Source organism: Coregonus lavaretus (genome assembly GCF_964263955.1).
Source record: "Coregonus lavaretus genome assembly, chromosome: 1".
Classification (NCBI taxonomy): domain Eukaryota; kingdom Metazoa; phylum Chordata; class Actinopteri; order Salmoniformes; family Salmonidae; genus Coregonus; species Coregonus lavaretus.
In genome coordinates this window covers 71,466,816-71,490,587 of record NC_139988.1, presented here as the reverse complement: position 1 = coordinate 71,490,587, position 23,772 = coordinate 71,466,816, and the positions used below count along the sequence as shown (strand labels likewise).

Below are 23,772 nucleotides of genomic sequence, written 5' to 3'. Positions count from 1 at the left end.
CAGTACATTATGTGTCGGGAGCACAGACCTGTAGTAGTTCCCCTCTGTAGCTGTCTGTCCCTGGGTTGACTTGTCTGTACATATAGGTCTGTGTGTGTGTTAAAGTATGTGTGTGTGTGCATATGCTGACAAACTGAGTTAAATAAAAACAACCTTGTCTTGAATACAACCATCTAATCAAGGCTTATGAAAAGGGGAGACACATATTGTAGGCTATGACGTCCATCTAGCCTGGAGGAGGAAATTGTTATCCTAAAAAAACTTTCCAGGAGCACGGACTCACCCAATGATATGGCCGATACTCTCCTCTATAGTGCCAATAGAGTCGTTTCATCTTACCATCCAAAGGGAATGTATGCAGCCGGCTATACAATCGTATCCCCGTGGACCGGTTTGTAAATAAAACATTCCCCATTCAGTTTGCAAAGTCGTCAAACAGACAGTTTTGTCACCCCTGGTCTAATAGTTTCAAAATAAAAGACTGATTGGCTGAACGTGATTGGCTGAACGCCATACGCAACATCCGGGACTAGCATTAGCTACTCTAGCATGGCGGTGAAAAAAAAATAAAAAATCTGCCTTCTCGAGAATAAATAGAGTTATCTGCCTTCTCGAGAATAAATAGAGTTAAGGAGGAAATTGGCACCTTTGCAGCCTTGAATGGAGAATGTTTTATGTACGAACTGGTCCACGGGGGACACGAGTGTGTAGTGGCTGCATATATTCCCTTTGGACAGTAAAATAAAATGACTCAATATCGGCATCTGCCCGCCTTTGGGCTAGGTGCCAAAAAGATAGGCTACTGTTCCCTCAATAGCCTATTGGGAGTTGAGAATTTTGATAGCCCAACTAAAGACAGGTTAGAGTTTTTTCTTTGTCTCTTCTTTGCCACGATTGTATAAAAAAATATTGAGATATGCCTAGGCCTATTTTAGATGCTTTTCACTGACAGCCGCAAATCAACAATCAGCTATTTGATATGTTGTGCACGCTGCCCAAATTGCACACTTCCCGACTGTAGGTTATACCCTGGCCTTGTGATTGAAAACAATCCACGCAAAAAAAATTAAAGAAAGCTAATGACCCTCTGTGGCTAAATGGTACTCTCTGGTGTAGTGTTTTGAAGGAGTTTATTTTTGTATAGACAGTAGTAATTATATACTTTTGGCAAGTTTAATTCAATTTACTTCAGAGGAAGCTTAGCTTATCCTATTGGAAGCGCCGCCTATGTGTGTGTGTGTGAGTGGTGTGTGTGTGCGCGCTCATGCATCTGTGCTCACATGTGTGTGAGGGTATCTCTGTGTAGGCCTACCTGTCTGTGCCTGAGTCTGCCCCTGGCCTTGCTGCTCCTGTAGGCTTTGGCTGTCCACCGATATGCCACTGTCACTGTGCAGCTTCTCCCCTTCCGGCGATGGGGTCTGGTTCTGATTAGCTGTGCAGTTGTTGGCACCCTGCTTGTTCTGCTTACAGCTGTTCCACCTGGACATAGATAAAAAGTCCTCATTATATAAAAATGTTTTAATAAATGACTTAAATGGACTTGGCGCTGATGAAGGTCAGGGCCCGTATTCATAAAGCATCTCAAAGTAGAAGTGCTGATCTAGGATCAGGTACCCCCTTGTCCTTCTTCATTATGATCTAAATGGAAAAACTGATTCCATATCAGCACTCCTACTCTGAGGCGCTTCATGAATACCGGCCCTGACCCTCGCAGCTTCACAAGGTCTAATGACTGAAACGTTGGTTAAAATATATTTGTTAAATTACTTGTGTAGTATTCAAGAATACCAGTGTTCAGTTTTCTTGTATGGTGTTGTATAGTTTAGTTTATTAAGATACTCATTAGTACATCAGGACTTACAACTAAGTAATAGTAATACATTTTATTACAAAAGTAATAGAATAAGTGGGTTCTTTTAAAACATGCAGAGGAAATTTGGAGAGCCAAGAGCGACTCTATTGAGTTAAATGACTAATTGATTATGATAATCCCACCCACCATTAGTGCCCACCTGAAGACACGCTCACCCCATCCCCGTCACTATCAATTAACAACATACATGAACAAGTAGAATGTCAAATCCTTTGGCAGAGGATAGAACCCCACCCCAATTTTCTCTTGCTGGTACTAACTCTCAATAGTCACTTCATATTCTACACAGTCCACTGCCATTCCCACATGCTCCCTTAGCACCCTATCATCTTCCATACCAATGTGTATCATGTTGTTCTGAACAGTCAACACCTGTCAATGACTTGGATGAGTAAAGGAAACACATTTGAAAGAAGAAGAAAAAATCATCCTAGACTCATCAAGCTTTGAAGTGGATCAAAACAAAAAAACACTTTTGAACTTTTGACCCTTTAGTTGCTGGCCCTTGAGACCCCCATTCGAACATAATTTCTGTCTGCTCTTTTAACCAGGTCTCTCTTGCCAACAAGACTTCATCTCAATAACCACATTTTGATCCACAGTTTTATGTGAGTAAAGTCATACCGTATAAATAAAAAAATCACAACAGCTGTAATGGAAAGAGGAAGTGTCGGTACAATTTTATAACAATTTCTTTGTTCGACATGGTGAGATCTTTTTGTGTGGGTAAAATTAATTGTGGGAGAAACTATTTATTGCGCAATTGTTGATAAGATATATTATCAACAATTGCGCAGTAAATAGTTTCCCCCACAATTTACCTGTCGAGGTAAATTTGCAGTCACGCGATGCTATGTTGTGTGGTCCTCACTATGACTTGAAAACACATGTACAGATCATTATTTGTTATTTAACCAGACAAGTCAGTTAAGAACAAATTCTTATTTACAATGACGGCCTACACCGGCCAAACCCGGACGACGCTGGGCCAATTGTGCGCCGCCCTTTGGACTCCCAATCACAGCCGGATAGTGATACAGCCTGGAATCGAACCAGGGTCTGTAGTGGCACCTCTAGTACTGAGAGTGCCTTAGACTTCTGCACCACTCGGGAGCCCATCACCTTTAAGAGATGGCTATAGATTAAATAAGTTATAATGAACTTCACAGGGTGGTGAAAGTGCATGGGGATGAGCTTGATACTCCTTTCCCGTAAATATTGAGGGTCTTAATTTGTATAGTGACATGACGATCGGTGCTTAGCTGCCAATTAACAAATAAAAATGCTCTTGCTGTTATCCCTCTCATCATATAACTTAACCTGTCCACTTTATCAGCGAACTGTTGTTTAGAGAGCATGCGCGAAAACCAGATTGGGCAAGTTGTATAATATTCACATTAAAATATGTTGTAAATTGGATGGAAACCTAGCTATTGAGACTAATCTTGATAAATAAAGGTTACACATTTAAAAAACAATGCAAGAAATGTCCATTTCACAGATAAGTCAATAGTAACTGACCTATTGTGCGCCCTGTCTATATATGTCCATAGTCTGCTTTTCATGCTCATGGGGCGGAAGTGGGTCAAAGTGACACCCTTTGATGTGGTATCTGAATATTTCATAGCCCCCCTTCTGCCCCCTGTGCAGACTGCCGCCGGCATCGATGCTCGCCCAACCGTGTTCTGGTATGTTTGTTTTGAAGCCCGTTTTTTGAGCTGAAAGCGCATTAGGTCATCACCTCAAAGCTAGCAGTGCCGTGTAGAGAGTGTAGAGTTGGAAAAATAAGCATTCAATATTATGCAGGGATCAGTGGGAAGTGGGTGTAAAAGGTTTAAAAGAATAACAACTCAAATGTAGCACAAAATAGGCAGTTTCGCTGAACAGACGTTGGGGATCCCCAGGCTGAATGGCAGGGGCTTGTGCCCTCACCCAGAAAAGTGGCAGATGACTTCATGAAATAAATTTACTTTATTATAAGATCAGATTTATTGACTCTTATGAATACTTTGAATGTCTTGAAAATCTCATGTCTCGAACATTGGTTCATCGTTCACTTGTTAACTTGTTAACTAATGTAATTTTCTTATAATCGTAAATGACCATACTGATGCGGTCCAGGGTCAATTCAATTTACACATAATTACCTTTAGTCATAGTGGTTAAGTGGTCACGTTTCCCTTAAATTCCTAGAGCAAATACCAAAGCAAAGCCTTAAAGAGACGCTTTAGCTTATCTAGGGTGTTGACGTTTCTGAGCGTTGCTAAATAACCAGCTAACCAACCAATGACATTATCTATTTTAAACATCTTAAATATTACAATACAACACCATTCCTCATTGAGGTCCCATCCCATCTGCTTCTCTTCCTCACCTCTTAAAGATGATGAAGGCCACAAGGCCCACCACCACGGCCGCCAGGATAGAGCAGTAAATGGGGATGAGGTTCTCATTCAGCCCGTGACCTATGAACTTGATTGTACTGGTGGTGGTGGTGGTGGTGGTGGTGGCGGTCTCCGTGGGGCCGTAGGGGAAAAGGTTGTCATCGTCTGTGAACGAGGGCAGGGACGAGCCCCCAAAGGGAGAGGGAGAGACGGAGGAGAAGAGCGGCGTGTTCAGATCTGCAGGAGAAGAAAATAAGAAGATGTTGGTGAGTATAAAAAGTGGGCGAGGAATGGAGGGAATGTAATTGACTGTTGTGTATTTATGTACAGTAAATATACAGTAAAGATTTGTGAACCGCGAATATATCTGATGTGATACTAGATAGAGGATAGAGGCATACAAATCCGTTATGGAATATTGTATCGGTTAACATGTATTGTTTGATGACTTACTGCTAGACTCCCTACTTTGTACAATATCAAATATTAAGTCCTTTCCCACACTATCTTAACCACCATACAATCAACATCTCCTGCAGTTTTGTCCGAATCCTGTCTTGAAATACACATGTGCCACTTGAACTTTCAGGCAGATAGTGCATTGAGAACAGGATTCAGCCCTCTGTATCTATCTCCATATTTGAAGTATAGCTATCAGTTTGAGTTTCATACAAACACCCGTAGATATCCAGGGAGAGGCCTGATAAGGAGGTCACCCCCCACCTCTACAAGCCCAGCCTGGAGCCTCAATATGGAGACTGTTCCCTCTGTCACAGGTGGTGGCAGATGGAGGAACATATTGTGGGTCCTGATACCCTGCCCATAAGGAGGTCTTAGGGATCTAAGATTTGGGTTGGATATAGGCCCCAAGGATGGAAACAGGAGGAGTGAGCCTATAGGAGTTGAATACGGCACAAGTAGCCCTGGGCCTGGCAGTGTAGAACATCCCCCCTCAATCTCAACCTCATGCACCACCCACCCACCTACACACACACCATGCTTCGTCTCTCGTCCTGTAACTGTCAGTCATTGACTCCATTTTGAGGAGTAGCTTGAAACCCAAGGAGAAGGTGGGTCTCCTTAATGAGAGAATATCTCCCTACACACACACACACACACACACACATACTTCACTTCCTCCTCCTATCCATCCCACATCACTTGGTCATTTCCCATACCCCCAAGGAGTCATTACCAGAGTAAGAGCCGTGCTTCCATCCACTTTCCCTCTCTCTCCACCATTAACGCCTAGCGGACATGTTCACTCCTCAGCGCTGGCTGCTGATGTGGAAAACTATCTATGTCTGTTGTTTACTTACAGTTATTCACATCAACAGGAAATCATCCAACAGCACTAAATACCTCAGGAGAGTTGCTTTGCATTGGGGAAGGAGATGGTAGTCGTTTTTACGCTAATGTGGTGAAACAATTAGTGAGACCTTGTTGTGATTGCGACTCAAGGGGAGCAGGTCATGGGAGGGGGCAGTAGTATGGAAGGAGAGGATTCATTTTTAGTATGCTGTCTCAGCGTGACCAATGTCAATGACAGGAAGTGTTCGATTAGTTTGACATATAATTGTGTTTTTGTTTAATGAGACCGCTACGTTTGAACTTTACACAATTGTAAACTGCTGTAAATACATTGAACATCACATTTGTACATACTTTTTTTTACATCTTTGACTGGTTTCCCATATTTCATATCTCATGTTATTAGGGTCCTAGTCATAACTTCATAGCAGCTCTGACCATGAATACAAAAAAACGGATCCTTTTTTTTATTTTGTAATGCAATTTACAGGCTTGTGTGACTGTATGACTGACTAGCTAGCCTACTGATTTACTTGGGGCCTAGTCTGTTCAAACTTATTTTTCTGTCTGACTGCAGATCAGCTCTAGTGATGCATGTTTGATTGCAGGTGTTGTTAACAGCCAGTTAATCTGATTGTTTTGTCTGGCCTCTAGTTTACTGGTAGATTGCAGGTGTTTTAACGGTTTTGTCTGGCTGATGCACGTTTCTCTGACTGGTAGGTGGTGTGACTGTGGCCTCCTGTGACTGCCAGGTCAGTGAATGGTCCACCTGCCGTGTTCAATGAGCCTTGTGCTCCAGTCAAGTGGCCTCTCCGTGGGTCCAGCCTACTCAGCAGAACACAGCTTGGACACAGGTGGCTGACGCCAGCTCTTCTTTCTCTCTATTTCTAGTTATTCTTTCAAAATCAATTGCTAGCAACCTACAACCAGTACACAGAAAAATTTACATTTCAAGTACAATGATAGGTTGACATTAATACGCAACACAGGAAATACCGCAAATGTTTTGATTGGATTTGTAAACGAATTTACTGTCATTAAAGGGAACTAAGCTGATTGACTGCTTACTTCTTTCACTCCTTTTGATAATTGTTATTTCCCCCCACCCTCTACATTTTAGTCAATTAGCAGACGCTCTTATCCAGAGCGACTTACAGGAGCAATTAGAGTTAAGTGTTACTCAAGGACACATCAACAGATTTTTCACCTAGTTGGCTTGGGGATTTGAACCAGAGACCTTTCGGTTTTTGGCCCAACACTCTTAACCACTAGGCTACCTTCCGCCTACCTCTACTACTACTTCATGAAATGTCCTCCTCTCTCATCATTGTGACTTCATCCCTTCATTACACCCCCCCCCCCCCCCCCCACCCTCCCAACAAGAAAGGACACCAGACACCCTACACTGACAGAGATCCCCTTTGTCGGGCACAAATGTTCCCTCTCTTTCTCTCCGTCACTCCCTCTCTTTCTCTTTCTATCAGAATATGCCATCTCTCTTACTTGCCCCCTTGTCCATTCCTTATCTCCCTCTCTATCAAGCCATATGCACTTTCCTTTGTCTCCATCCCCAACTCACTTGGACCTCACAGTCTCTCTCTCTCTCACTCACACACACAATCTCTCTGGCTCTCTCTCTCTTACACTGTATTTTGTCTCTCTCTCGCTGTCTGTCTGTTTCTGCATCTCTCTCTCTATTTCTCGCTTTATCTCTGTATGATGGAGAGATGAAGCTGTACACTCTAAAGTGCCCTTTACTAGCGTGACTGAGTGCTGCTCACAATGCAATGAATGGCCACACTGGGAGTCACCTTATCCTCCTCCTCTCCTACAACATTCTGCTGAGTTCAGCTCACACAGTATCCCTAGAGCAGGGGAAATGGCCCTTGGTTTGTACTTATAAGAGCTTGTGTGTGTGATCTCAAGTTAGTATTGAGCCCTATGACTGTATCACTCAGTACATACAGTATGGCAGGAGAAGTTCCGCCCCCATTCATTTTCAATGAGGGCACGCAGAGAAATGTGAGGGGATTGTGTGAAGGTGAGCAGAGTGAACCCTAAAGTTAAGCTCTGCTCTACTTTATGCAAATTGTACACGGCCACCACTGCTGTTAACCAATCAGGTGAGGAGCACATGTTTGCTTGAAAATCTTCAGTTCATAAAACATACTGTGTGATTAGAAGGAGTCAGGCGCAGGAGGGTAAATCACAGAATACAGAGTTTATTCCGTCGTACACAGTTGCGCTGGATAGCAACAACAAAATACAGGCACAGGGGAACAATCTACCCCGGCAATACAAGGTCTACTCGTACCTTGTATTGCCGGGGTAGATTGTTCCCCTGTGCCTGTATTTTGTTGTTGCTATCCAGCGCAACTCCAACAAAATACAGGCACAGGGGAATAATCTACCCCGGCAATACAAGGTACGAGTAGCTCCAACAAAATACAGGCACAGGGGAATAATCTACCCCGGCAATACAAGGTACGAGTAGCTCCAACAAAATACAGGCACAGGGGAATAATATACCCCGGCAATACAAGGTACGAGTAGCTCCACCGAGTTACACTCAACTCACACAAAACAATCACCCATAAGGACAAGGGGGCAGAGGGAACACTTATACACAGACTAATGAGGGGATATGAACCAGGTGTGTGTAAATGGCAAGACAAGACAAATGGAATGATGATATATGGAGCGGCAGTAGCTAGTAAGCCAGTGACGACGAACGCCGAAGCCTGACCGAACAAGGAAGGGAGGCAGCCTCGGCGGAAGTCGTGACACATACAGTAGTTCTGCCAGTTATTTGCTCCGGGCAAGCAAAATAAAAAAAGAAAGCTAATCTTCGCTGTGTCTGTTTTTCAATTATATATTATGTTTCTTTGCTAGAATACAGAGACAAAATCAAAAGGTCAATGTCATGGAGGAGGATTGTAGAGATTGTTGGTGTTGATGGTGGGTGAAGAGAAGTTTGAACAACAATGTTTGCTTGTGCTGCTAGCTAGTTATGAACCACAATCAACCTAGGCCTAAACTTCAAAACTGTGATCAAAGCCACCATTTCTGAATGTGTTAACTAAATTAAATTGTGAAATTTGCCCACCAAAGTATAGAAATGAACAGTAACACAAGTTATAACATTGTAAATAAAGCACTAAGCATGAATTTCCCATGCAATATGCTACCAATTGGATTATGGTATTTTAACATTATGATTCTCATATATTATAGCTTATGGCTCTTATACCTGTGTCATGACATTAATTATTAGAGCTCACTTCCTATAAAATACAGTACATAGGCCTACATGTAAAATACACATGAATGGGTACTTTGGGTAAAGTAAATTGTGAGCAAATCTCTATTCACCCACCATCAACACCAACAATCTCTGCAATCCTCCTCCATGCAATTGACCTTCTGATTTTGTCTCTGTATTCTAAAATCATTCTCAGCAAATAAACGAGGTAGAATTACAACACTCTCCACGCTCCCACTATTTTCCTTTTTTACATTTTATAATTAGCCTACAAATGGTCAGCTCCTTATTTTCACATACAGTTCTGTACCCAGAATACAAAGGTTGGATTTGCACTAAACAATTTGATTACGTCAGAAAAATCATGTAGAAAATGTGGCTTTTGGTTAGCCTCTAATCTACTGGTATCATTCTAAATTGAGAATATTTAGTTAGATCAACAATATGCAAACAATCTGTGAGTTTAGTTATTCTTTGCTTCAGATGTACAATGACAAGGGGTGCATTGCACATGCCAATTAGGCCAGTAATGCCATCATACTGAAGGCATATGGCTGCATTGGTGATGCATGCCATTATGATAAGCTCACGTGGCTGATATCCTGAGACAGAGTGACAATCAAATAAAAAAGATTGGAAAGCTCATAACTGGACAAAAAGGTAATGTTCATATGAGAAATCATCACAGAAACACAGACAAATTAGAGACAGATCACCTTCACCCCTTTTTATTGCAGAATTGTGATCTGTGAACATACACACTAGTTAATCTTGAATAATAGTTTTAAGTTAACAATTAAAATAAGCTTAATCACTTCATGTCAATGAATCCACATTGAATTAATCAACATATAATTTCAAAATGTACAAATAAGCTAACTTTTCCCAGTGGGTCAGAAGTTTACATACACTCAATTAGTATTTGGTAGCATTGCATTTAAATATGTTTAACTTGGGTCAAACGTTTTGGGTAGCCTTCCACAAGCTTCCCACAATAAGTTGGGTGAATTTTGGCCCATTCCTCCTGACAGAGCTGGTGTAACTGAGTCAGGTTTGTAGGCCTCCTTGCTCGCACACGCTTTTTCAGTTCTGCCCACAAATGTTCTATAGGATTGAGGTCAGGGCTTTGTGATGGCCACTCCAATACCTTGACTTTGGAAGTATGCTTGGGGTCATTGTCCATTTGGAAGACCCATTTGCGACCAAGCTTTAACTTCCTGACTGATGTCGCTTCAATATATCCACATCAGTTTCCTTCCTCATGATGCCATCTATTTTGTGAAGTGCACCAGTCTCTCCTGGAGCAAAGCACCCCCACAGCATGATGCTGTCACCCCCGTGCTTCACGGTTGGGATGGTGTTCTTCAGCTTGCAAGCTGTCCCCTTTTCCCTCCAAACATAACGATGGTCATTATGGCCAAACAGTTCTATTTTTGTTTAATCAGACCAGAGGACATTTCTTCAAAAAGGACGATCTTCGTCCCCATGTGCAGTTGCAAACCGTAGTCTGGCTTTTTTATGGTGGTTTTGGAGCAGTGGCTTCTTCCTTGCTGAGCGGCCTTTCAGGTTATGTCGATATAGGACTTGTTTTACTGTGGATATAGATACTTTTGTACAGGTTTCCTCCAGCATCTTCACAAGGTCCTTTGCTGTTGTTCTGGGATTGATTTGCACTTTTCGCACCAAAGTACGTTCATCTCTAGGAGACAGAACGCGTATCCTTCCTGAGCGGTATGACGGCTACTTGGTCCCATGGTGTTTATACTTGCGTACTATTGTTTGTACAGATGAACGTGGTATCTTCAGGCGTTTGGAAATTGCTCCCAAGGATGAACCAGACTTGTGGAGGTCTACAATTTTTTTCTGAGATCTTGGCTGATTTCTTTTGATTTTCCCATGATGTCAAGCAAAGAGGCACTGAGTTTGAAGGTAGTCCTTGAAATACATCCACATGTACACCTCCAATTGACTCAAATTATGTCAATTAGCCTATCAGAAGCTTCTAAAGCCATGACATCATTTTCTGGAATTTTCCAAGCTGTTTAAAGGCCCAGTCAGCTTAGTGTATGTAAACTTCTGACCCACTGGAATTGTGCTACAGTGAAATAATCTGTCTGTAAACAATTGTTGGAAAAATTACTTGTGTCATGCACAAAGTAGATGTCCTAACCGACTTGCCAAAACTATAGTTTGTTAACAAGAAATTTGTGGAGTGTGTCACGCACTGGCCTTGAGAGGCCGGTTGTCTTTAGTTGGTTTGGTCAGGGTGTGAATTTCTATGTGTTGATCTAGTTTTGTATTTCTATGTTGGCCGAGTGTGGTTCCCAATCAGAGGCAGCTGTCGCTCGTTGTCTCTGATTGGGGATCATACTTAGGCAGCCATGTTGCCTACCTTAGTTGTGGGATCTTGTTTGTGTTCCTGTTAGGCTTGTTGTGTGTATAGCCCACAGGACTTCACGTTCCGTTGTTTTGTTATTTTGTCAAGTGTTTATTCGTCTTAATAAACATGTACGCATACCACGCTGCACCTTGGTCTGACCCGTTTCTCAACGACTGTGACAGAAGATCCCACCAAACAAGGACCAAGCAGCATGCCCTTGAGGAGCAGAAATCATGGGAAAAAAATGTTGTGGGGGCACACGGGGTGGTTGGCGGAGCCAGGGTTCAGAGCAGAGCCAACTCCCCGTATTCATGCTAAGAAGCGTGTGACAGTGCAGTCTCCGTGTTATGCGGAGATATACACTGTGTCACCAGTGCGCCTGCACAGTCCAGTGCATCCTGTGCTATCGCCACGCACGTGCCGTGCGAAAATGGGCATACAGCCAGGACGGGTTGTGCCGGCTCAACGCTCCTGGTCTCCAGTACGACTCCTCAGTCCAGCATACCCTGCGCCGGTTCTACGTACTGTGTCTCCAGTGCACGTTCACAGCCCAGTGCGTCCTGTGCTAACGCCACGCACGTACCGTGCGGAAGTGGGCATCCAGCCAGGACGGGTTGTGCCAGCTCTACGCTCCAGACCTCCAGTGCGCCTCCACAGCCCGGTACACCCCGTACCTGCTCCCCGCACCAAACCAGTGGTGCGCGTATCCAGTCCAGTACGGCCCGTACCTGCTCCCCGCACCAACCCAGTGGTGCGTGTCGCCAGCCCGGTACGCCCCGTACCTTCTCCCCGCACCAAACCAGTGGTACGTGTCGCCAGCCCGGTACATCCCGTAACTGCTCCCCGCACCAAACCAGTGGTGCGCGTATCCAGTCCAGTATTGCTCCACCCATAGGACTTCACATTCCGTTGTTTTGTTATTTTGTCAAGTGTTTATTCGTCTTAATAAACATGTACACATACCACGCTGCACCTTGGTCTGAACCGTCTCTCAACAACCATGACAGAGTGGTTGAAAAACAAGTTTTAATGACTCTAACCTAAGTGTATGTAAACTTCCGTCTTCAACTGTAGCTAACCAACTAGCAAATAATACATTGGTTTTTTACTTTTCAAAATGTATTTACTTACTTGAATAGGTTCACGCCTACGCCCACGAAGCGGACAATCTTTTGATGTGAAGCGTTGTCAAGCGGAGGCACCGCTTCTGGTCAAAACAGGCCGTAACTCTCCAACTGTTTTTTAGACTGTGCACACCCAAGGGCACATGTAACCTTCTCTCAAGCACTTAAAGGGATATAAAACATCTAAGACACATCAAAATATCTTCTCTACTGTAGAGTTGTTGATTACCTTGTATGTAGAGGAGAAGGTGAAAAGCTTCAATTCCCTCGGCTTAAACATCACTGACAATCTGAAATGATCCACCCACACAGAGAGTGTTGTGAAGAAGGTGCAACAGTGCCTCTTCAACCTCAGGAGGCTGAAGATATTTGGCTTGGCCCCTAAGACCCTCACAAACTTTTACAGATGTGCCATTGAGAGCATTCTGTTGGGCTGTATCACCGCCTGGTACAGCAACTGCACCGTCCGCAACCGCAGGGCTCTCCAAAGGGTGGTGCGGTCTGCCCAACGCATCACCGGGTGCACACTGTCTGCCCTCCAGGACATCCACAGCACCCGGTGTCACAGGAAGGCCAAGAAGATCATCAAGGACCTCAGCCACCCGAGCCACAGCCTGTTCACCCCGCTATCATGCAGAAGGTGAGGTCAGTACAGGTGCATCAAAGCTGGGACCGAGAGACTAAAAACCGCTTCTATCTTAAGGCCATTAGACTGTTAAATAGCCATCACTAGCCGGCCTCCACCCAGTACCCTGCCCTGAACTTAGTCACTGTCACTAGCCAGCTAACACCCGGCTGCTCAACCCTGCACCTTATAGGCTGCTGCCCTATGTACATAGACATGGAACACATGTCACCTTAATAATGGAACACTGGTCACTTTAATAATGTTTACGTACTGTTTTACCCATTTCATATGTATATACTGTATTCTAGTCAAGGCCATCCTATTCAACTATTGCTGTACATATCCTATTCTATCCTTCGTATTCTTCAGATATACTACATATTCTATCCACATACTGTCCACTATATTTCTTAATTCCATTCTTTTACTTTTAGATTTGTGTGTATTGTTGTATATTGTTAGATATTACTGCACTGTTGGAACACAAGCATTTCGCTACACCAGCAATAACATCTGCTAAATATGTGTATGCAACCAATAACATTTGATTTGATTTGAGTTATTCTATTATGTTTTAACCCCAAGGACAGATGTGAACATGTTCATGTTGTAACTCAGAGCCTGTCTTGATAAAGCTCAAGTTACAAGGTACATACATGCACACAACAACACACCAAAACCCCCACAAAAACAGACAGGGGGCGTCTATTTGAATAAATCCATTGAATATACACCATCAAAAAAAAAATCCATTATTAATTTGTTTAGGCTGATCCTAAGAAACATTATAAGACTAATACAATTTATTTTCAAAACAATACAATGGCATATTTTGAGTTTAATTATGTTACATCCAAATGACTGAAATCAATTGTTCATTATTTTGTTCATTAAACAGACAAGACACACCTACCCCGATCACAGTCAACACACATATATTTTGTAGTAAGAATATAATTAAATATAACAGAATAAAATATGAATAATATTTTTCCCACACAACTTGCCTCACTGCAACATGTGGAACCGCTATCATATACAAAAAGGTACATTTTGAAACAGAGCCCGAAGCAAGCCCATGCTTTTTTGATCCACATTGAATCTCTTTCCTACCCTCACTCCGCTTTGTTAGGGAGCAGGCGTAGGGTTTTACATAGAGAGTATCTTCATCATGATACCGATAGAAAATACTAGCAATCTATATTTTCAAAAGCATGTGAGTCTCGTGTTCATATTTCACAACCTCCGCGGGCTTTTGGAGTTGCCTTTACGCGATCAAGCAAAATAATAGGCCTACACTTGATTTAGGCTACATTATTGCATGCTAAATGTTTCTGATCAGTGATAGATGAGCAAACAAATAGATGAGCTATACCACCTCCACTTATTTCCCCAGCCAGAGAATTAACCAAATATACAGACGGAAATTCAGTGAAACAAAATCACGTTGATTGATTAAGACGAGTCATAGGGTTTTGGTCGGGAGTAGGCCTAGGCTACTAAGCGACTGCGAGTTAAACTACGCAACATGCTGGCAAAATGTTCTGATAATAAATGAGCCAACTAGACAAGATGATCATGAGCAGCACTCACCTCAACTTAACTAACATTTCTACAGCCTAATTGTAGCCTAACCAATATCCAAACGGTGATTCAGTGAAAATAAAAATCTGACATTTTTTTAGTGATCCAATTGACATTTTAGTCATTTAGCAGACGCTCTTATCCAGAGCGACTTACAATTAGTGAGTGCATACATTTTTCATACTGGCCCCCCCGTGACATTGATTGATTTATCAAGACGAGTCCCCACGTTTGTTTCAAACCAGCGCGAAACGGTGCTGAAATACTTGAACACACACTCGCAACCCCTATTACTAGCCTGTTCAACCTCTCTTTCGTAATGTCTGAGATCCCCAGAGATTGGAAAGCTGCCGCGGTCATCCCCCTCTTCAAAGGGGGTGACACTCTAGATCCAAACTGTTACAGACCTATATCCATCCTGCCCTGCCTTTCGAAAGTTTTTGAAAGCCAAGTTAACAAACAGATCACCGACCATTTCGAATCCCACCGTACCTTCTCCGCTATGCAATCCGGTTTCCGAGCTGGTCATGGGTGCACTTCAGCCACGCTCAAGGTCCTAAACGATATTATAACCGCGATCGATAATAGACAGTACTGTGCAGCCGTCTTCATCGACCTGGCCAAGGCTTTCGACTCTGTCAACCACCGCATTCTTATTGGCAGACTAAATAGCCTTGGTTTCTCAAATGACTGCCTCGCCTGGTTCACCAACTACTTCTCAGATAGAGTTCAATGTGTCAAATCGGAGGGCCTGTTGTCTGGACCTATGGCAGTCTCTATGGGGGTGCCACAGGGTTCAATTCTTGGGCTGACTCTTTTCTCCGTGTATATCAATGATGTCGCTCTTGCGTATGTGGACAACTACAAATACCTAGGTGTCTGGTTAGACTGTAAACTCTCCTTCCAGACTTACATTAAGAATCTCCAATCCAAAGTTAAATCTAGAATCGGCTTCCTATTTCGCAACAAAGCCTCCTTCACTCATGCTGCCAAACATGCCCTCGTAAAACTGACTATCCTACCGATCCTTGACTTCGGCGATGTCATTTACAAAATAGCCTCCAACACTCTACTCAGCAAATTGGATGTAGCTCATTGGTCACCATAGCAGCACCCACCCGTAGTCTGCGCTCCAGCAGGTATATCTCACTGGTCATTCCCAAAGCCAACACCTCCTTTGGCCGCCATTCCTTCCAGTTCTCTGCTCCCAATGACTGGAACTAATTGCAAAAATCTCTGAAGCTGGAGACACTTATCTCCCTCACTAACTTTAAGCATCAGTTGTCAGAGCACCTTACCGATCACTGCACCTGTACACAGCCCATCTGAAATTAGCCCACCCAACTACCTCATCCCTATATTGTTATTTATTTTGCTCTTTTGCACCCCAGTATCTCTATTTGCACATAATCTCTTGCACATCTAGCATTCCAGTGTTAATACTAATTGTAATTATTTTGCACTATAGCCTATTTATTGCCTTACCTCCATAACTTGCTACATTTGCACACACTGTATATATATTTTCTGTTGTATTTTTTTGACTTTATGTTTGTTTACCCCATATGTAACTCTGTGTTGTTGTTTTTATCGCACTGCTTTGCTTTATCTTGGCCAGGTCGCAGTTGTAAATGAGAACTTGTTCTCAACTGGCTTACCTGGTTAAATAAAGGTGAAATAAAAATAAAAATAAAAGGCTATTCATTCAAATGTATTATAACAATTGGATGACTTTTTGAGTTTTAGTAAGCAACAATTTCATGGCTTCAATTGCATTGGCCTTCAATTACAGTGGGGAGAACAAGTATTTGATACACTGACAATTTTGCAGGTTTTCCTACTTACAAAGAATGTAGAGGTCTGTAATTTTTTATCATAGGTACACTTCAACTGTGAGAGACGGAATCTAAAACAAAAATCCAGAAAATCACATTGTATGATTTTTAAGTAATTAATTTGCATTTTATTGCATGACATAAGTATTTGATCACCTACCAACCAGTAAGAATTCCGGCTCTCACAGACCTGTTAGTTTTTCTTTAAGAAGCCCTCCTGTTCTCCACTCATTACCTGTATTAACTGCACCTGTTTGAACTCGTTACCTGTATAAAAGACACCTGTCCACACACTCAATCAAACAGACTCCAACCTCTCCACAATGGCCAAGACCAGAGAGCTGTGTAAGGACATCAGGGATAAAATTGTAGACCTGCACAAGGCTGGGATGGGCTACAGGACAATAGGCAAGCAGCTTGGTGAGAAGGCAACAACTGTTGGCGCAATTATTAGAAAATGGTCCAAGATGGCGTCAATCACCCTCGGTCTGGGGCTCCATGCAAGATCTCACCTCGTGGGGCATCAATGATCATGAGGAAGGTGAGGGATCAGCCCAGAACTACACGGCAGGACCTGGTCAATGACCTGAAGAGAGCTGGGACCACAGTCTCAAAGAAAACCATTAGTAACACACCACGCCATCATGGATTAAAATCCTGCAGCGCAAGCAAGGTCCCCCTGCTCAAGCCAGCACATGTCCAGGCCCGTCTGAAGTTTGCCAATGACCATCTGGATGATCCAGAGGAGGAATGGGAGAAGGTCATGTGGTCTGATGAGACAAAAATTGAGCGTGTTTGGAGGAAGAAGAAGGATGAGTACAACCCCAAGAACACCATCCCAACCGTGAAGCAAGGAGGTGGAAACATCATTCTTTGGGGATGCTTTTCTGCAAAGGGGACAGGACGACTGCACCGTATTGAGGGGAGGATGGATGGGGCCATGTATCGCGAGATCTTGGCCAACAACCTCCTTCCCTCAGTAAGAGCATTGAAGATGGGTCGTGGCTGGGTCTTCCAGCATGACAACGACCCGAAACACACAGCCAGGGCAACTAAGGAGTGGCTCCGTAAGAAGCATCTCAAGGTCCTGGAGTGGTCTAGCCAGTCTCCAGACCTGAACCCAATAGAAAATATTTGGAGGGAGCTGAAAGTCTGTATTGCCCAGCGACAGCCCCGAAACCTGAAGGATCTGGAGAAGGTCTGTATGGAGGAGTGGCCCAAAATCCCTGCTGCAGTGTGTGCAAACCTGGTCAAGACCTACAGTAAACGTATGATCTCTGTAATTGCAAACAAAGGCTTCTGTACCAAATATTAAGTTCTGCTTTTCTGATGTATCAAATACTTATGTCATGCAATGAAATGCAAATTAATTACTTAAAAATCATACAATGTGATTTTCTGGATTTTCGTTTTAGATTCCGTCTCTCACATTTGAAGTGTACCTATGATAAAAATTACAGACCTCTACATGCTTTGTAAGTAGGAAAACCTACAAAATCAGCAGTGTATCAAATACTTGTTCTCCCCACTGTATATTTATTCCCACAGTAATTCTTTATGGATCCATCAAGTTGTGGTTAAGAAAACAGTGCATGTGGTGGGCTATGTGAAGAGATGGGTAAAGTGACATGCCTTGCAAAGTTTAGAACTGGCAGGAGGATAGTAGTAACGGGCGCTGCCTAGCAACCATCAAGAGCTTAAGAGCGTAGTGCGTTCTAATGCCGTCTCAGCATTACAGCCACATTTCATACTAAGCCGTAGGCAGAACTTTACCGCAAGTTGGCGGAAAAACATATTGGTTTGAAAGGTGTATAAGATAAGCAACAAGCTCTCAGAGTCTCACGTAAGAAATAGACGTTCATCCATGTTTCTCAAATGTAAAATTTCGAAGTGTTTGGTTACTTCTCTGTATTGTTCCAAGGTAACGTTTTAGAAGATACGTGTATAAATGCATGCATATTTCTATGCATATCTGTGTGAGAGTGTGTATTTCTGTAGAGTATACTACACTGCTTTATATCATGGAATTGTTGAATACTAGATTCTGATTGGCTTGAAGGACATTCTAGAGCGTGCATTATTTAAGTGATAATGCCGGAGAAGCCGGTGTTTGGAGGATATATTGGCACATGTGTTGTTTCGTCTCGGGTCGGCAAACCGCGCATTCGGAAAGTATTCAGACCGCTTGACTTTTTCCACATTTTGTTACGTTACAGCCTTATTCTAAAATTTATTAAATTATTTTTTCCCTCATCAATATACACAAAATAACCAATAATGACAAAGCAAAAACGGTTTTTTAGAAATGTTTGCTAATTTATAAAAAGCAAAAACAGAAATACCTTTTTTACATAAGTATTCAAACCCTTTGCTATGAGACTCGAAATTGAGCTCAGGTGCATCCTGTTTCCATTGATCATCCTTGAGATGTTTCTACAACTTGATTGGAGTCCACCTGTGGTAAATTCAATTGATTGGACATGATTTGGAAAGGCACACACCAATCTATATAAAGGTCCTACAGTTGACAGTGCATGTCTGAGCAAATTTGAAATTTTGTTTTTTTACCTTGGATAAAAGTTGAGACTTAGAGCTAGAAAATGGTATATCATACATTGCAGTTGAGGAACAATGGGAAAGTAATTCTGCTTTGAAAGTTGATAAACTAAGAAAATGTACCGTGAATGTTTTGGTACACCTATGGGAGAGCTCTTCTTTGTCTACACCCATTCAGCATTGTTCATACACTCTTAAGCCATGTGCTAAACAGAGTAAGGTTGTGTAGTAAACAACCAAAGATTTCAAGACTAAAAGTGGTTAAAGTAGTAGCAAAAATACACTTTATCTAGTCCAATAGATGACCGTATTCACCTCCAGACACACCTGGCTAACTTGATGGGTCATGTAATCATCTAGCAAAGTGGAGTCTTTTGTTTAGACATGTACAGTGGGGAAAAAAAGTATTTAGTCAGCCACCAATTGTGCAAGTTCTCCCACTTCAAAAGATGAGAGAGGCTTGTAATTTTCATCATAGGTACACGTCAACTATGACAGACAAAATTAGATTTTTTTCCCAGAAAATCACATTGTAGGATTTTTAATGAATTGATTTGCAAATTATGGTGGAAAATAAGTATTTGGTCAATAACAAACGTTTCTCAATACTTTGTTATATACCCTTTGTTGGCAATGACACAGGTCAAACGTTTTCTGTAAGTCTTCACAAGGTTTTCACACACTGTTGCTGGTATTTTGGCCCATTCCTCCATGCAGATCTCATCTAGAGCAGTGATGTTTTGGGGCTGTCGCTGGGCAACACGGACTTTCAACTCCCTCCAAAGATTTTCTATGGGGTTGAGATCTGGAGACTGGCTAGGCCACTCCAGGACCTTGAAATGCTTCTTACGAAGCCACTCCTTCGTTGCCCGGGCGGTGTGTTTGGGATCATTGTCATGCTGAAAGACCCAGCCACGTTTAATCTTCAATGCCCTTGCTGATGGAAGGAGGTTTTCACTCAAAATCTCACGATACATGGCCCCATTCATTCTTTCCTTTACACGGATCAGTCGTCCTGGTCCCTTTGCAGAAAAACAGCCCCAAAGCATGATGTTTCCACCCCCATGCTTCACAGTAGGTATGGTGTTCTTAAGATGCAACTCAGCATTCTTTGTCCTCCAAACACGACGATTTGAGTTTTTACCAAAAAGTTCTATTTTGGTTTCATCTGACCATATGACATTCTCCCAATCCTCTTCTGAATCATCCAAATGCACTCTAGCAAACTTCAGACGGGCCTGGACATGTACTGGCTTAAGCAGGGGGACACGTCTGGCACTGCAGGATTTGAGTCCCTGGCGGCGTAGTGTGTTACTGATGGTAGGCTTTGTTACTTTGGTCCCAGCTCTCTGCAGGTCATTCACTAGGTCCCCCCGTGTGGTCCTGGGATTTTTGCTCACCGTTCTTGTGATCATTTTGACCCCACGGGGTGAGATCTTGCGTGGAGCCCCAGATCGAGGGAGATTATCAGTGGTCTTGTATGTCTTCCATTTCCTAATAATTGCTCCCACAGTTGATTTCTTCAAACCAAGCTGCTTACCTATTGCAGATTCAGTCTTCCCAGCCTGGTGCAGGTCTACAATTTTGTTTCTGGTGTCCTTTGACAGCTCTTTGGTCTTGGCCATAGTGGAGTTTGGAGTGTGACTGTTTGAGGTTGTGGACAGGTTTCATTTATACTGATAACAAGTTCAAACAGGTGCCATTAATACAGGTAACGAGTGGAGGACAGAGGAGCCTCTTAAAGAAGAAGTTACAGGTCTGTGAGAGCCAGAAATCTTGCTTGTGTGTAGGTGACCAAATACTTATTTTCCACCATAATTTGCAAATAAATTCATAAAAAATCCTACAATGTGATTTTCTGGAGAAAAAAATTCTCAATTTGTCTGTCATAGTTGACGTGTACCTATGATGAAAATTACAGGCCTCTCTCATCTTTTTAAGTGGGAGAACTTGCACAATTAGTGGCTGACTAAATACTTTTTTTCCCCACTGTAGCTAGCTAGCTAAACAATATACCTAATGGTGCTTTCAAGGCAACTGGGAACTTGGAAAAATACGAGTACAAATCATGACATCAGTGATCTTCAGGTTGGAAAGTCAGGGCTCTAGAAAGAAGCCTCAGTTCCTGAGTTGGAATTCCGAGTTGGATGAACGTTCAAATAATTTTTCCCAGTCTGAGCTTGTTTTTTTCAGAGTTCCCAGTTGACTTGAACGCATTGAAGTCTGAGATTTCCGAGTTGCCAGTTCCGAGTTCCCATTTGTTTTGAATGGCAATAATCCCAACCCATATACTACTAGCAATACAAACTGATTTTCATAGCTAGCCACCATGCATGGATCTGCAGGTAGTTAAAGCTAACCAACTAGGTTCAATGTTAGCTAGCTAACATTAGGCTATAACTAGCAATACAAATGGCTTTCTGAGATACAAATAATATTACCACAAAGATCATACATGTAACGTTAGCTAGCAAGCCAGCAAGCTGACGTTAGCTAGCTAGACTTTCTACGTTAGCTAAATGACTTTCTGACAAAATTAGAAATGTATAATATCTGAAAATGCAGCTAGCTAGACTCTCTTACTCATATACATGGATTAACGCTTCTCCCTCTCTGTCATGGATGCCATGGTTGCCCTTAGTTTTAAGATGTAATCCACAGACAGGTGTTTTATACAACTTCTCTTTTCGACTCCCTCCGCATATTTGCAATCAAACGCCAGAATTTCCTCAATCTCCTTAGCTATCATACTCTGCTTACACCGGGCATTCCACTGATTGAAACATTCGGTCAACTTCTTCCGTGACAACAACATGATCGTCCTCCAGAAAGTGGAGTGTATTAGCAACACTTTTGCAGTTCTTCATGATATCTTTCAAATAAATGTGGTAGAAAGGATTACCTACACATACTGAGCAGCTGTATGTGTGGCTAAACCAACTAGGCTCGTAATTTAACAATTGTATTCGTATTTACAGAAGGCATACAAATTTGTTATTAAGGCACATGAAAGTTCACATGTTCCAGAAGACATTTCTGCCAAAAACAAATTTTTATTTTAAAAAATATGTTTAGGTTCAAATGCCTCTCCTGTGATGTAGTGACATGCGACATATGCCTAGTTTCCTGAAACAAGTCACATATTTGCTTGCCATCTATAGTGGTGATGACAGTAATCCGACTGACAACTTTACCAGTCCTGACGAGGATTGCCGATGTCAAGCTCTTTCCAAAGGCCTAATCTCTGATGAATCAAGCTAATGGACACATGTTGTTTGCTTAGCTAGCTAGCTACATGCCAAATGGATGGGCTATACATGTGTTTGATCTGAAAATACATGATCAATTGATCAAGCATGCAGTTACTTGCTGTATAAGTCTGATGATGGAGCTAAATGTGGAATAATCGGAAATGTGTAGTTCTGACTATGTTTTTTAAGAAGTGATTATATTAACACCAAATAGTTGTAACATTTATTTAAAAATTCCTTGAAAACGGCACGTATAGTTGCCAATGGTTTTAGTAGAGCTAGAATCTATCTAGTAGAGGTCTCCTTGACCCCCAGCAGCCAAATCGAACGCTCTGCACCGTATTGTGACGTTTTATTGATAACGACCTATAATGCACAGCAATATTCAATGGCTATGAAGTTCATTCTTACATGTTATATGTTTGAGCTGCTTTTGAAAGCAAAAGACTAATTGAAAATATTATTATTGGCATTGTTTAATTCGATTTTCATTATAGCACACTAGAAGGACTGATGGTTTGGTTAGCTAAGCTGCTTGTTTGGTTACAAAGGCAACTACTGTAGCTATCTAGTAAACTTGCTAGCTACTTCAGTGGATGTTAAACACATTTCTACAAGCAAATGAACAATTTTTTTTAGCCGTGGTATATTTCATATTTATTTTGTTAATAACAAACGACACAGTCCATGCCGATGACAAGCATACCCATAACATGACACTGCCACCACAATACTTGAAAAGTAAGGTGCTTCCACCAAGTCATAAAGAGACGTTCTGGAACTTTGGCGACTACGTACGTATTTTTTAACCCTTCCGCTTTGGGCTGGATGTTTCAATGTGTAGTTCATACATGCATAATCTATTAGCAGGATTACTGTCTTACCTCAATTAGCCACGAAATCCCTAGTTTGAAAGCAACGGTTTTCTGGAAGCTGTGTGGCACCATTTTGAGTACTGCAAGCTTGGCCACGTAGCAAGCCCCCTAGCGATTCGAGTTCCAACCAATGAGTTTCAGCCCCTCGCCATTTGAGTGACAGCTAGCAAGATGCACATTGACGAGTTCCACAGTGGGGAGAAGCTGTACGGATATGCCTGGTGCCCAAATGGATGACGTATGTCACGGAGCTGAGAGTCGAGGGTGGAGACGAATGGATTCGGTTCAGTCAGTCATCCTGATAAGCCCTTCCCAGCTAGTTTGTCCTGGCTAGATGGCAACAACAGCAACATGGCGCTAGTTAAAACTTGTAAAAGAAAGTGATGAGTTTCTTTCCAAAATGCTATATAACATTTTAAGATAATTGGTACATTTGCTTCTATTGTTTAAATAACTTATGAAAGAGATTGGTGAGTTTTTCACTATCTAATCATGGAATGGGGTTGTTCAGTGACAGGGATGTATTTGTTTAAAATCTATCACTTGATGGTTTCATTTCAGAGAGACAAATAATAATGTTTTTTAGCTAAATGCTGTACACTTAGTGTACAAAACCTTAAGAACACCTGCTCTTTCCATGACATAGACTGACCAGGTGAATTCAGGTGAAAGCTATGATCCCTTATTGATGCCACTTGATAAATCAAAT

At 42.2% G+C, this 23,772-nt stretch overlaps 1 protein-coding gene across 1 annotated transcript in view; it reads right to left on the bottom strand.

Annotated features, from left to right (window-relative positions):
• The window catches only part of ngfrb (nerve growth factor receptor b), a gene marked incomplete at its 5' end in the record, with an annotated part of 73,170 nt that overhangs the window by 1,636 nt on the left and 47,762 nt on the right, over positions 1-23,772 (bottom strand). The window contains 2 exons of the mRNA XM_084160132.1: positions 1,313-1,479; positions 4,248-4,494. Of these exons, the coding sequence (XP_084016258.1) occupies positions 1,313-1,479; positions 4,248-4,494 (414 nt within the window). The remainder of the gene's footprint in view (positions 1-1,312; positions 1,480-4,247; positions 4,495-23,772) is intronic.